Raw genomic sequence first — 14,751 nt, forward strand, 5'->3', positions numbered from 1 at the left:
TTGATTTTTAGAACTGATTATTAATGTTAAGAAAAACTGAAATTTAGAGGCTAACTGATTTGACCGGTCAAGTCTAGGTATTAAAATTGCAAAATATTGTAATAATTTCACAACAAATCCTAGGTGGCAATATGCTATTGTTTTTAATTTGAGCCTAACAGTTTCACTTTGTCTTGTTCTCCTGTCTGTGCTAATAGTGAAAATATAATTTTGGCTAAAATGCAAAATTGATCATTTAACTCTCTTCAGATTTTATTTCAGTCTTCTAAATTTTAGATATTCAATTAAGGAATTTTCGTTAACTTTTGTTAAAATTAAAAAATAAAATCTAAAAAATATTTTTCAATTTGAATTTTTTTAATTTAAAAAATTTGAAGAAAAATTTATAAAATTGAAAAATTAACCATAACATATAAAAAAAGTTAATGAAAAAGTCTTAATTGAATAAACTTGAAAGTTAGAAAATTGAAAAGAATAAAAACAAAGTTAATAGATTGAAATAAAATTTGAAAAAATTTAGAAAATCAATTTTGCATTTTATCATATAATTTTCTAGCCTAGAATCTTGCTTATTGGACTCTATCTGTGGTGAATAGGGAGAGGCCCACTGGAAGATATGGAGAAGTCCGCCATGACATGTCAATTCCCCCTTGGATTAACACACAAAAAAAAAAAAAAAAAAAAAATACTGACACATGTGCTAGTTGACCTCAATTAAATGATGACGTGTGGAATTTATTATTGCATGTAATTATTCAACCTAAGCAAATCTTTAAAATACTTCAAATAAAAACAAAATATAATAATTTCAAACCCTTGAAAATCCAACCAGTGAGCTAGCTAGCCCATTGGTTGGTGCTTAACTTACTAATGAGGTGTTTCAGGTGTTTGAAACACGGGGAGTTGAAAAAACAATCAGTAATCTTAAAACTTAAAAGAATTAGAAAACATGTTTGACCCGTGTTCGATTTTTAGAACTGATTATTAATGTTAAGAAAAACTGAAATTTAGAGGGTAACTGATTTGACCGGTCAAGTCTAGGTATTAAAATTGCAAAATATTATAATAATTTCACGACAAACCTTAGGTGGCAATATGTTATTGTTTTTAATTTGAGCCTAACAGTTTCACTTTGTCTTGTTCTCCTGTCTGTGTTAATAGTGAAAATATAATTTTGGCTAAAATGCAAAATTGATCATATAACTCTTTTCAGATTTTATTTCAGTCCTCTAAGTTTCAGATTTATTCAACTAAGGAATTTCAGTTAACTTTTGTTAAAATTAAAAAAAAAAATCTGAAAATTATTTTTCAATCTGAATTTTTTTTAATTTAAAAAATTTGAAGAAAAATTTATAAAATTGAAAAATTAACCATAACATATAAAAAAAGTTGATGAAAAAGTTTTAATTGAATAAACTTGAAAGTTAGAGAACTAAAAAGAATAAAAACAAAGTTAATAAACTGAAATAAAATTTGAAAAAATTTAGAAAATCAATTTTGCATTTTATCATATAATTTTCTAGCCTAGAATCTGGCTTATTGGACTCTATCTGAGGTGAATAGGGAGAGGCCCACTGGAAGATATGGAGAAGTCCGCCATGACATGTCAATTCCCCCTTGGATTAACACAAAGAAAAAAAATAATAATAATAAAATAAAATAAAATAAAATTCCATTTGAATTGTTGCGTATAGTTTATTCCGGTTGAAATAATTGAAAATGTTTTGTTCCACTCATTCAATTGATGCACATAATCCCAACTTCCATTTTGGCTCAAAAGAAAAAGCCTGCTTCAGTCGATACGCGTATTTCAGCCGGTACATACTCTCAGCTTTTTTTCTTTTTTTTTTTTTTTTTTCCATAATATCTTATCGTTGCTAATTGTAATATCTATTTTCACTTTGTTCTCTCATATGTCTCTCGTGGAAAAAAGTGGTTTGCATATGTACAAATTAATTGTAATAAAATATTTATAACTTTGTTTTAACTTTTAATTGATATATGCTATAACTTTTACGCCAAAGTATTGTCAAATGTTACTGTCAAGGGCAGCAACTCATTATAGAAAGATAAGAGGAATCAAGACACTCAAGGTAGAGTAATGGGTGCCTTTTTTTTTGCTTATGTACAAGTTCGTTGTTGTTTTTTTTTTTTTTTCATAAAAAAGAAAGAAAGATGGGTGTGATTTTACTGATGATGAGTCATATATTTGTTGTCTTTAGACTTATTTTTTTCTACTAAGAGCATAAGCTACTAAACTATATAACAGATATGCAGGTTTTTTTTCTTTTGGATAATTCAATAGTTGGGATGAGGAATTTGAACCCTATATATGTCTCCGTTGGAAATATTAAGAGTTGCTAAGTAGTTGAGTTACGAGGCTCTTGACTTGGTATAGGTCTTAAGATGCTTGGGATTGCTAGCACAGAGTGATGATGTCAGTTTCTTGTTGGTCTCCATTCATTTCATCAATGGAACAATAAGACGAAAGTGACCTTTTATGGGTGCTGCTGCAATTTTAGTTCTCTTAATTGTGATATGTGAAAACACTAATTCTGGAATTGCTTTTTTCCATTTTGATTAAAAAAAATTTGCAAATAATCTAGATTGGCATACATCATCGTTGTTTTCATCACTACTACTCATAACCATTGTCTTTAGGGATATGCTGTTGTCAACATTATTTCTTCATCATCACTGTCATACATCATTGAGATACTATCCTTAGGAATAATCTGTACCAGTGACTTAATGGTCTTGGAATCAGGGATATAGTTATCCTTCAACAGTTCCAGTCACTGTTATGAGCCCGTGGTTATCACCATCACAAACATTGTCATGTTCATCTCCATTGTCATAATATCATCTGTCACCATCAGATACGTTGTCATCATTATCATTGTTATGATTGTAATTGTCATTATCAATGCACAGTATTTAACAAAGTATGCAAAATCAGCACAAAAAGAGAATGAATTCTATGAAACACCTTATTCTGGGCCATTTTTATTTCAACTTTATATATGTGTGTGTGTGTGTGTGTGTGTGTGTGTGTATTTTTTAGTTATTGATACCATGGAAATCAAAAGCAACACTCAAGGGTATGGACTGAGCCCCCAATTGCCATCAAGTTGCAAATTTGAGCTCCCATTTTTTTCTTTTTATTGAAATGGAGAATTTTCAAATGCTCATGTTATGAACATTATCAAGTATCAGGCAATTTACCTGATTTCTATGCAGACTTTAGGAAATAGAGTACATATGGATCGCCTCGATGGTTCTGCCCGTCTCATGATAGTTTCAGATCTTGATTCTACAATGGTAGATTTCTTGTTGATTTGTTTATAATGTTTTATTGATATCTTCGTGCTATCCCTCTAGTGATTCAATTGGATAAGTGTTTGTGATGCAGGTTGACCATGATGATCTGGATAACCTCTCTCTTCTTAGATTTAATGCATTATGGGAAGCCTATTACCGTCATGATTCTTTGCTTGTGTTCTCAACGGGAAGGTCACTTACAAGTTACAAGAAGTTGAGGAATAAGAAACCTTTGTTGACCCCGGATATAACCATAATGTCAGTGGGAACTGAGATTGCATATGGTGAATCAATGGTACCAGACACTGCCTGGACACAGTATCTGAACCAGAAGTGGAACAGAGACATAGTCACACAGGAAACAGCCAATTTTCCAGAACTTACTCCCCAGGTACATTTTCTTGCTAATAGACTTCGGTAGTTGCCTTGGCCTTAATATGGACTGTGTCTTAAGACTTTTGGATATTGTGTTATACAATTATTATGACAAAAGTAGGAATGTATTTACGATTTGAGACAATTGAATATTTGTGATGAGTTTTCATACTTAAAATTTTATGTGTCTATTGCAGTCAGAAAAGGAGCAACGACCACACAAGGTTAGCTTTTTCGTGGAGAAGGCTAAGGCCTGGGAAATAATCAATGTTCTCCCTAAACGTCTGGAGGAACGTGGTGTAAGGATATGCCTGTTGATCTAAACCATATTGCTAGAACATTAATAATCTCTTTTAATGCTACTTATATGCTCAAGGATTTTGAGGATTATCTCTTTCATTCATGCTTTGATGGCCTTTTTTTAATTTTTCTTGATGTGTTTGTTACTGAAGCTTCTTATTTATTCTTGAATACATATTCATCTAATCTTGATTTGTTCTTGCCCAGTTAGATGTAAAAATAATTTATAGCAGCGGGAATGCATTGGATATATTACCACAAGGTGCTGGCAAAGGGCAGGCTCTTGCATATCTGCTTAAAAATTTCAAAGTTGATGGAAAAGTGCCTATGAATACTCTTGTTTGTGGTGACTCTGGAAATGATGCTGAACTGTACAGCGTTCCTGAAGTCTATGGTGTGATGGTTTGTAGTCTGAAAAGCATGTTTAGTTTATCATGTGCTTGTTTTATGTCATCCTAGTTACAAATTGATAATTGTGATATCAAGTGCCACTTATTATTGAATATGCAGGTTAGCAATGCACAGGAAGAATTGTTGCAGTGGTATACACAAAATGCCAAGAATAATCCTAATATAATTCATGCCACTGAGAGATGTGCAGCTGGGATCATACAAGCCATTGGTAATTTTTGTCTGGGACCAAATGTATCTCCAAGAGATATTAGAGACTTTAAAAAATGCAAAGTAGACATTTTTGGTCCTAGTCACGAAGTAGTGAAGTATTATTTGTTTTATGAGAGATGGCGACGTGCTGAAGTTGAGAAGTCTGAGCAGTACATGCAAAATCTAAAGTCAGTATTTGTAAGTGTAATCTGGTATTATTCTACATTATTTTATTAAACAATGCAGTAGAAGCAAAAATATAGAATGGCAAAAGCCATTTTGAAGTCCTTCATTTGAGAAATGTAGATTTCAAAGTGAAGAATAATTTTTGAGTTGAAGATTGAATAAAGAGAATTAGCTAAGGAAGGACCAAATAAAACAAAAAGGAAAGAGGTGGATTCAGGCAGTGAGACAAGACATGATGTTCTTTATTCCTCAACAATATGACACTAGGCATAGGATTAGTGTTCAATTGAACCTTCATAATTAATAACCATGGTGAATATAAACGTATTAGTTGCTTCTCTACCTCTTCTATAAATTAATAAAAAAATAATAATAATAACACAGAAGGAAACATTAGCATTTTTTGATTGAAGAATCCAAGCATAATCAATTTTTAGAAACTATTTCATATACATGCAGTCAATTCTTACCTTGCATACCTTTTCTGTCATTGCAATTTGATAGAATTTGCTAAAAACAACAATTTAATTGCTACTTTGCTCTTACTTTTTTTCCCCTTCTTTCCTCTAGTGTCCTTTGGGCATTTTTGTCGATCCCTCTGGAGGTGAGCAACCTTTCCACCAGTGTATAGATTCTATGGCAAAATTGTATGGGGACATGCAGGGACACCAATTTCATGTATGGGTGGATCGAATATCTTCTGCACAAATTGGTTCAGACATATGGTTGGTGAAGTTTCATAAGTGGGAGTTATCTGGTGAGATTTTCTTGATTAACATAATTGATATTGATATTTGAACTCTTAGTTTGTATTCTACTTTGCATCTTTAGGGATGGACTGGGCTATGCTCAGCCTAGTTCAGTCCTGTAATAGCCCACTCTATATAAAGAATTCCTTCATTCTGTCCATGGTTGAACTCAATGCAGATTCTGATCCTAATCATAACTGAGCCTGACCATGCTGTCCTAGACTATTCAAGCTCCAAATTGTTGTCAAAACTCCCAAAAATAGCCTCCGATTTTTGCAATTGTTAATGCTCTATTTCTTAAGGAAACATTTGTACATAAAGTAGATAATAAATTTGGCTGAGGCATGTCTATACTTCCTGCAAAATTTATCCTCGAATAGAGATTTGCTTTCCATGTCTCAGGTGGCAGTCTAAATTCTCTATTGGCTTAGGACTAGAATAACTCCAACTTTATCAGTGATGAAATTTTTTTCTTTCTTTTGTTCTTTACTACTGTAGGAAAAATTTGATAAATAAGGGCACCAACTATCATCTATCCTTTTCAGTAGTTTTGTTATTGTAGGGATGAAATGAATGGCAATTGTTACAAGTACCTTTGTTCTGAAACCATCTTGATTATTCATCAATCTAAGTTGTTCACTGTCTTTTTGAATATTTAATATTTTATTTTTCTAGAATATGTTAAACAAAGCACTTATGCAATAGCAATGCAACACATACACATCATTATCCAGGTTGCTAACTCCAACCATTGACATTATATGAATCAAACAGCAAACTACTAAATCCAGAATATCATCTTCGCTAAGAGTTTAGTTAAAAATTGACATGGCCTTATAGGAAGTGTTTCCAAATTTGTTACTGATAGCAGAGGACGAAGATGAATCCATGCAGTTTGGGTGCTATGCAAGTTGGGGAATTCCTCAGAATCTCAATTTTATTCATGCCTTTCATGTATTGGAATTGGAGTCAGCTGATTCTCTCTTGCTTTGGTCTATGCCATTCTAAATTTGTGTTGGAGAAGGGCCTAACTGACTGTGGTGGAAGCTGAACTGCAGTGGCAAGTTCAATGTTTGTTCTTGTTCTGAGGTATTGAGAATTTCTATTGGTTTGCAGTCCCCTTGGAGGAGTATCTGGGGTAGCAAAATCCACAAAGAGGGTTTTCTTTTTTTTTTTTCTTTGGGTGGGGGGGGGGGGGGGGGGGGGTTGCTGCAGAGGGTGATTGATGCATGCTTTTGTTGGAAAGTATAGGAGTTGCTCCATTTGATGTGCATCTCATTTATGCCTTATGTGGATAATTTGGAGAGAGAGAGAGAGGGAGGGAGCAAAAGGAATAACCGCTTATTTAACATGATGAGCTGTCTGCTTTTGAGGTGAAGTCAATATTTCCATTCTTTGTATGAGTGGTTGAGTTCTTTTGGCACTGTTTCTATTCTTTCTTTTGTAGATTTTATAGAATTTCTAGAGCTTAGTTTGTAATTTTTTAGGGCAACCTATTCTATTCTTATTCTCTACGGAAGTCTTATGACTTCTTGTTGCTTATCAAAGAGAAGGAAAAAAAAAAAAAAAAAAAAAATCTTATAGCAGCATCTTTATGCATCACTGTTGTAGAAGAAAATAAAGCAAAATGACTTTTTCAAGTACTGTAAGCCATGAGTAGCGAAATGGCCTCATTATTAGTAGATTTTCTTGTCCTTGATTGGAGTTTTAACATATGCAGTACAGTAGACTGGCTACAGTTGTATTGAAGAGCTAAATAAGCCAAATTGGAATTGCTACTGACGAGTCTTTAACAACAGCTAAAGGCTCTAATGGTTCCAAACAAGTGATAGGTTGGTTTTCTTTCTTCTTTAGTTTTCCCAGCAAGGGGATAATGAGTTCCCATAGGCATCTGGTTGGGTTTCCTCACCTGGGTGACTTTGTAGCAGTGAGGTTCATTGCAGGCCTCTGAAATTGTCCTATTCGTTAGATAAGTAGTCTGTGTTTCTTATTATATTTTGAAAGATTGGACAACCACAAGAACCGATACTTCTTTTAAGGATTGGTTAATATTTGAATATTTCTCATAGGGCTCTCCTTTTTCTCCAAAAAAAAAAAAGGCTTTACTACAACATCAACAATAAAGCTGTATTCCCAAAGCTTTGAGGTCAGCTATGGTTCCTCAACATGTACTATTTTCCTCTTTTCTTTCTTATCCAAAATCGTACTCTGTTGTCACCTCTTTAATTAATATATTCTTTTCACTACTTCAACCAATGTTATTTTACATCTTTCTCTTCCTTTTTTCATTCGAAAAGGCAGAAGCCTGTGTGTACAGTAAGATAGGGAAATCTATTGCAGCAAGAGAAAGAGAGAGAGAGAGAGCAATGTACACAGATGGAGAAAGAAGATAGCGTGGATCATGGATGAGATAAATTAAGAAAAGAAACTTGTTGATTTCATCTTACAATCATATTGCTTAATTGACCTTTTTATTTAGATTCTTAATTTTTCTAAGCAAAAATAAAGATGAAAAACTTCATGGGAATTTTTGTGTGAAAAGAGCATAAATTGAAAACTTCTGCATGAAGCTCTTTATGGCCTATTTGGATGGAGGGGGGAAGGAGGGAGAGTGGAGGAGAGTAGAGTAGAATTGGCTAAAAATAAGCTAATTTTGTGCTAAATCTACTCTATTCTACTCTACTTTATTCCTCCTTTCTCTCTCTCAAACGGACCATTATAGTAAAGAGAGTTTATAAAATCTTTGCATTTTCTCTCACTTGTGTCTATTGCTAAATTGTTGGTTATTCTTATAGGGATTGAGCTGCAGTGCTATGTGACAACAGTCTTAATGAGTTTAAAGGTATTACCATAAATCGGTTCTTCTCATTCCTTGAAGAGTTATGCTTATGTCACAACTTGTGCTACAACTCACCCACGTGGCGAGTTGTGAATGGTAGAGGGATGATGGTGGGTCCATGTGGGGACACTTCTCTACCATTCACAACTTGCCATGTAGGCGAGTTGTGGCACAAGTTGTGCTACTTTATGTGGCACTAGCATAGCTCTTTCTTGAAATATATTACTGTCCTTTGATCCTTTCTAATTTACTACTTGATTACATTGGAAAGAGCATTAGTATGGTAATTATTAATGTATTATTTGTGATTTTTGGGTTTCATCAGGTTGAGCTACCAGATGGTTTCAGCTGGGTGCACGTGCATCAGACTTGGTTGGATGGTTCAAGAGCAGGAGACCAGACAGTCTGGTGTTTCTAGGTTTCCAACTAGTTCAACATTCCCACTTTAGATTTCTGCATCCAGAGCATTGCTATACTTTTAACTAAGGTTGTCAAAATTTGGATCTTACATAGGTTCGTGAAAGGTGAGTGGGATCATGAACTGTGGGGTCGGATTGTAGATCATAATATCCTACATTATTTGAGAAAAAAACAAAAAATATACATTAGTATGTTAAATAATCATATAAATTATACATTCATTGATATAATTACTATACATCACTACATCCATTTGTAAGCATCATTTAAAGAGGCCAAAAACCTCAAAACGTGACACTCTATTGATCTTCAAAAGATCCGGATCATTTTGGGCAGGTTAGATCGTAAAATCGTAGGATCGTAAGATCTAGATCGAAATTTTGACAACCATGCTTTTAACTATTCTTTTTTTTTTTTTTTTTTTTTGAAGCATATTGTTAACTATGCTTGATACGGTCAATAAAATCATCTGATCACCACCAATTTCTCACCTTTTTTTTTTTTTTTTTTTTTTTTTTTTTTGAAGCATATTGTTAACTATGCTTGATACGGTCAATAAAATCATCTGATCACCACCAATTTCTCACCAATTCTTCACTGTTACATTGATTCTGTGTTTGAGTATACTATAGTTCATTTGCATACAGTGACACTATAGGCTCTATCTAAGTGAACTTAGTTCACCAAATTGTGCACACAAGGCATAAGCAAAGAGGGGCTGCATTCCAAAAACCAACTTCTCTAACCAAAAAGTACATCTATAACTCTCTTAGGCATTACCACTGAACTGTAAGCATAACAAATATAAAATCTTACAACTCACAAGCAACTGGGCAATGAACTGAGGGATCTTGCAGGCTGCCAATTCCAATTCCAGCTTGGAATACAGTGTGTATTATGCACTAGCCACTCTGGATGATGTTTCTCTTCACCAAACACAGTATATGTTTCCTTACAAAGTCTCCAATTTTATCACCGTTATGAGCAGAACATTTGTTCTTTGACTAAACGCTAAAGGAGTTCCTTTTAGCAGTGCATTTTGAAATATTTTCTAATTGTTAAAATTAACTTCAATTTTATGACATGTTATTAGAAAAAGCGGAAATGTAAATTGTTAAAATTAATCTAATCAATAATATGAACCTATTGCTTGAGTAAATCAACAAATATTAAATTGTTTTTACTTAGGCATATAATTATTTTTTATATTATTATTGATTGCAATGCTATAAAATGTGTTGTTTTGCACACCATAGGTAATTAAGCACCTTTGAATATTTGAAGCACATATTTTCTTGATAACGTAAAATTCATCATTTGCTTGTATAGTGTTCCTATCATCCCACGGAGCACACTTGTTAAAACTGTCTTGGACTGCAAACAGGCTTGCTGCAGCTTCAGACCCTAGCAATAAAATGGAAATTCTAACTTTCTCGCTGAGCAGAAAAAGATAAAACATAATAAAGAAAAAAAGAATGTAACATGCCTCAGATCAAAATGAACCATACCATACCTCATCGTAATATTGGATGTAGTAGACATGGGCTCCACTACCAAGTCATCCATCACCACATAAGTCACCACCCCTTTCACATAACCACCCTCGTCGTTGAACAATGCTTCTTTTGCCATAGTTGGAGAAATATACATGGTACATTGACAGACATCAAGTATTGGCATTGTGGGCAACTGACACGTGGATCATCAGCTACATTTTGGTGATAATACTGATACATGTAAAACTTGTTAACACTCACTGATTTAACAGTACTTGACAGCAAGAGAGGGTGACTAGTAGCACGTGCTGGAGTTCTGGGCTTTAGAATGGCATCCTTGCTCTTTGGCTGCAAGTAAGCCTCACTGAGAGTTTCTATGCTCTCATACATATTGCCTAGGGAACCCACCATGCTATTCTTGGTGAGTAGATTAATTACATTTCCAAGTGGTAGAGAAAGATGGTTAAATAAGAAATCTACAAAGTCCTTTCCAGCTTCTGCAAATAGGACTTTGTTGCTCTGTGTCAATTAGGAGCTTCAGGCTCACTTTGCAGGTTGCCATTGCTGTATGGGCTGATTAATTGTAGTATGAAATTTGAAGAGCCTATGTTGATAAGGGCATATATAATGTGGTTGGAGGAGGCTCCAATACACAGGGAAGAGGAATGGTCGAAATATAGGGTTGCTGCAATTAAGGCCATGCCTAATGTGTGTACTAATATAGTAATTTTGTTATATAAAATTACATTTTGTTTCCCTTAAACAATATCATTAATTCTTTTAAGAGCAATGCTATACTCACAAACTTTTATACAACATTTTTACAAACTGTTTTGATAGTAAATTCTTATTGATAAGCATATGGGCCCACAACTCACATTTTTTTTTTTTTTACTTAACAGTAACCATTTTCAACTCTACCTCTTAAAAAATTCTAAAAAAAAAAAATTCTTACCCAAAAAAAAAAAAAAAAAACCACTTAGCAGCTAAGTAGTAGCAGAATCAGAGATCCACCGCACACAATCAATAGTATAGCCACCCCCTTTAACTCAAAGTTCTCGTTCTGTCCCTGCTTACTGCTTAGCCAGTGGCTAAGTCACATTATTCCAAAAAAAATTGAATTTTTTTGTACTAACATTTATGAAGACCTTTTTCTTTCTAAAGGAATGGCAGAACCTTATAATGCCATAACTAATGTAGCTACATATATTACAATCAACGTGTAAATTTTAAAGTTTGGTATGATGAAGTACGTTCTAATGTATGATGATGATGATGATGTGTAAAGTAATGTATCCTTTTGTTGCCGTTCACATCGATGAAGACATGAGTGCTAGTTATCATGAAGGGCGATTGTGGTTTTTGAAATTAGGGCGTTTTGAGAGCTAAGAATGCGTTTTTAAAACCAAAAACTCTGTTTCGTAATAGAAACTCCTCGTAACTTTTTTACAAACGCTCATTCCAAATCAAAAACACCGTTTTACAATTGCTTATACAAAGGCATCCTTAGAGTTGCTTGTTCTCCAGCATTGCTTATTATGTTCTATTACTCATTTTAGAGATGCTTGACAAGATATTTGGTGTTGGAATTGCTTGTTCTCCAGAATTGCTAAGATATGAGCATCTTTCATTTTAATATGAATGGAATGACATACTCAATTCAAGGTATATGCTAGACTCAGAATCTACTCAGGTCAGTTGGGTTGAGCACAATCCAACCCAGCCTAGTTAAATCAATGTGTAAGGTTGAAATTTATCAACCATCTTGTTGGCTTTATTCCGTGCCAGTTTGCTTGTAATTTAGCACTTAGTAATCCTGTATTTAGGTGGGATTCATGTAAGGGTAGTGTGTGAAGAGAGTGTGAAGAATTGCTCAACTTTGTGCCAAGAAGCAGGGACTCGTGGCTAGGACTTGCGACTGACTCGCGGCTTGCAAGTCGCCAACTGCTGTGCACGTGAGAAGCATGTGGGGAGGTGAAGGGTCACGCCAGCTGTCACACTACAGGACAAAAGTTTCAAGCTGGTCAGACCGTTATCTCGTGACTTGAACTCGTAACTTGGACCAATTGCGAGGCCAAGCCACCAACCAGCTCTATTTGGGAAAAACTGACTCTTTGTATTCCAAACACACACCACTATATATAGACCCTTATACCCACGAAATGTAGAGAGCTTTCTGAGAGAATTTTGTGAAAGAAACCCTAGAGCAAAACAAGATTGCCTCATCCCCAATCTTCACTAAGAGACTCTACAAATTCCTTTACTCTCTTCCTCTCCATTGTTACATCCTTGAGAGGTCATTGACCAAATACTTTTCTCATCACACCCACGTCTGTGAGAAGGTTAATTTGGTGCTAAGGGAAGCAGTTTGGAAGGAACCAATATTCATTGGTTGATGCTATGGTTTAGTAGCGGAATTCGATAAGTTAGAAAAGAAAAAGGTTCAGCGCAACCTCGTTAGAGCAAGAAGCTTAGAGGGCTTAGGTACCTGGGTAGATTAGGCTTGGAGGGTCTATTGCTGTTCATGTATCCCAACTACATTTTCTAGTGGATTATTGAACGCTTGGAGGGCGGCGGAGAGGTTTTACGCCGAGGACTTCGGTTTCCTCTTCGATAACACATCACCTGTTGTCCTTGTGTTTGCATCTCTCTTCCCTTTATCTTTACCATTTAATTACTGCTGTGATTGTGATTATTTATGGTTTAGATTGTCTATCAATTCTGTTATAAGCTTGTTATCATTTTCCGCACATACATTGTTTGATATAAAGCTTGAATTGGTAATTTTGTAATTGGGAGTCTAAACGTTCATAGTGTTTTCAACGCTATTTGAACTTTCACAATGCAAAATTGGCAAGCAATGACTAAGTTCCCATAATTTTTATCTAAAGTTACACCGTTACCTCGACTCTACAATTATTATGATAGCTAAAAATCATGTAATTGTTGCTAATAATATTGCGCCATAGAGATTTAATCTAAACACAACACCATGCCCTAATTATGGTAACACAATGAATTCTTAAACCTTCTAAATTTCATTCTATAAAAAGAATAATCTTTGATTTAAACATAGGAGAGGGACACTAAGGTTGGCACAAACAATAACACCACATCGACAACTCTCTAAATTATCACATTTAGTTATGTTAAACTATTTTTTTAAAGGGGACTTAACTATTCCTCTAAAAAAAGCGATTTATTTGTAGTAAGACTGTATATAATATATTTATAAATTATGGTTTACTCTAATATCAAAATATTAATGTTTATACATGTGTATGTGCCTTTATGCATGTGTAATGGTTTATCTTGACTCGTGACTACTATGTTAATCCCAAAATTAGGCCTTCCAAATAAATAAAAAATCCTAGCTCTACCCCCCATGCATGAGTGTTTAATAGGTGATAAGAATATTAAAGGTGGATGTTTAATAGGTGATAAGAATATTAAAGGAAAAAAGAAAAGAGACATTAAAAGAAGGAGTCCAAATCTTTTGTCCCACTCTTCCTGCTCCATTTAGCATTTAATAAATTAGATGGACATGTGGCATATTTTTATTTGTAGAGTATATAGTGGAGCAGGAAGAGTGAGATAGAAGATTTGGACTCTGTTACAAAAACAAATTCAAATTCAATTACTTTAATGCCCTACTTAGTTACTAAGCTTAGGGATCTTAATTGGTCTTGTTATAACTTATAATAAATAAATATAAAATAACCTTAACATCTCTTTTTTCACTTATTAATAACCACTAAATAATTTAAAGAAATATCCGGCTTTGATTTCTCATTTTAAAGATGGCTACCAACCCATCGTGGGTGGGGTTGGCTCTTTATAACCCAAGGGTGGGGGTCTTCTGAGGGGGACAAGCTGTGCACCACAGACCCACAAGCCAATTGCATCCAAATCTTTGGAATTCCAACACAAATTCAACCACTTTAATAGCCCACTTGGTTATAAACCTATATTTCTAAACTCAACACTTTTAAATGGTCTTGCAATAACTTATTAATAAACTATTTGTTTAGGATTTTAACTGATATAGGTAAAATTGTAGTAGTAATACTCACCCTTGCAAAGGTATAAAATGATGCTCCAAATAAACCTGACGGGATCCATTGGCAAGAGACTACGTTAGGGAGTCCATGAGCCGCACCTCAGAGCCGACACCATCAAGTAGCTAACGCCAATAAAGCTGAAGGGATTAGGAGAAGTTGACGACCCTGGCATGGCCTTGCTTGATCTCCACGTTTGCATATATAAGGAAATATCTTGCACTTCACATTTAGTGCTAATCAAAAGGACTCCTACAAGGAAAGGGTTCTGCCAAATACGCTCATGAAGACTCCTACAAGGAAAAGACTTCTAGCCCAAGGAGAGAAGGTTAACCCTCTACTACTATAAAAACCCAAGACCTTCACAAATCAAGGTACGCTTAATTTATCCTAGCTCTAGCACT

At 34.4% G+C, this 14,751-nt stretch overlaps 1 protein-coding gene across 4 annotated transcripts; it reads left to right on the forward strand.

Annotated features, from left to right (window-relative positions):
- The first annotated feature begins 1,687 nt into the window (after nucleotides 1–1,687).
- LOC112026970 (sucrose-phosphatase 2-like) lies at nucleotides 1,688–9,023 on the forward strand. 4 transcript variants are annotated; one of them, XM_065766840.1, is made up of 9 exons: nucleotides 1,688–1,817; nucleotides 3,241–3,321; nucleotides 3,413–3,712; nucleotides 3,894–3,995; nucleotides 4,204–4,398; nucleotides 4,507–4,797; nucleotides 5,356–5,542; nucleotides 8,330–8,376; nucleotides 8,699–9,023. In XM_065766840.1, the coding sequence occupies exons 2-9, from the start codon at nucleotides 3,262–3,264 to the stop codon at nucleotides 8,789–8,791; spliced, it is 1,275 nt and encodes a 424-aa protein (XP_065622912.1). In that variant the 5' UTR covers nucleotides 1,688–1,817; nucleotides 3,241–3,261; the 3' UTR covers nucleotides 8,792–9,023. The 4 variants fall into 4 exon arrangements, with proteins under 4 accessions (XP_065622912.1, XP_065622911.1, XP_065622913.1 ...); XM_065766838.1 differs by lacking the exon at nucleotides 1,688–1,817 and adding an exon at nucleotides 1,967–2,093; XM_065766839.1 differs by lacking the exons at nucleotides 1,688–1,817; nucleotides 8,330–8,376; nucleotides 8,699–9,023 and adding exons at nucleotides 1,964–2,093; nucleotides 6,406–6,690.
- The last annotated feature ends 5,728 nt before the right edge of the window (nucleotides 9,024–14,751 follow it).

Source organism: Quercus suber, unplaced genomic scaffold (genome assembly GCF_002906115.3).
Source record: "Quercus suber isolate HL8 unplaced genomic scaffold, Cork oak 2.0 scaffold_750, whole genome shotgun sequence".
NCBI lineage: Eukaryota > Viridiplantae > Streptophyta > Magnoliopsida > Fagales > Fagaceae > Quercus > Quercus suber.

Bases quoted from the DNA above. Each gene is read 5' to 3' on its own strand.
- LOC112026970 (XM_065766838.1), top strand. From the start codon at position 2,034: ATGTTACTGTCAAGGGCAGCAACTCATTATAGAAAGATAAGAGGAATC. The intron at 3,322-3,412 runs GTAGATTTCTTG...TTTGTGATGCAG, and splicing joins CAGATCTTGATTCTACAATG to GTTGACCATGATGATCTGGA. The intron at 4,399-4,506 runs GTTTGTAGTCTG...TTGAATATGCAG, and splicing joins CTGAAGTCTATGGTGTGATG to GTTAGCAATGCACAGGAAGA.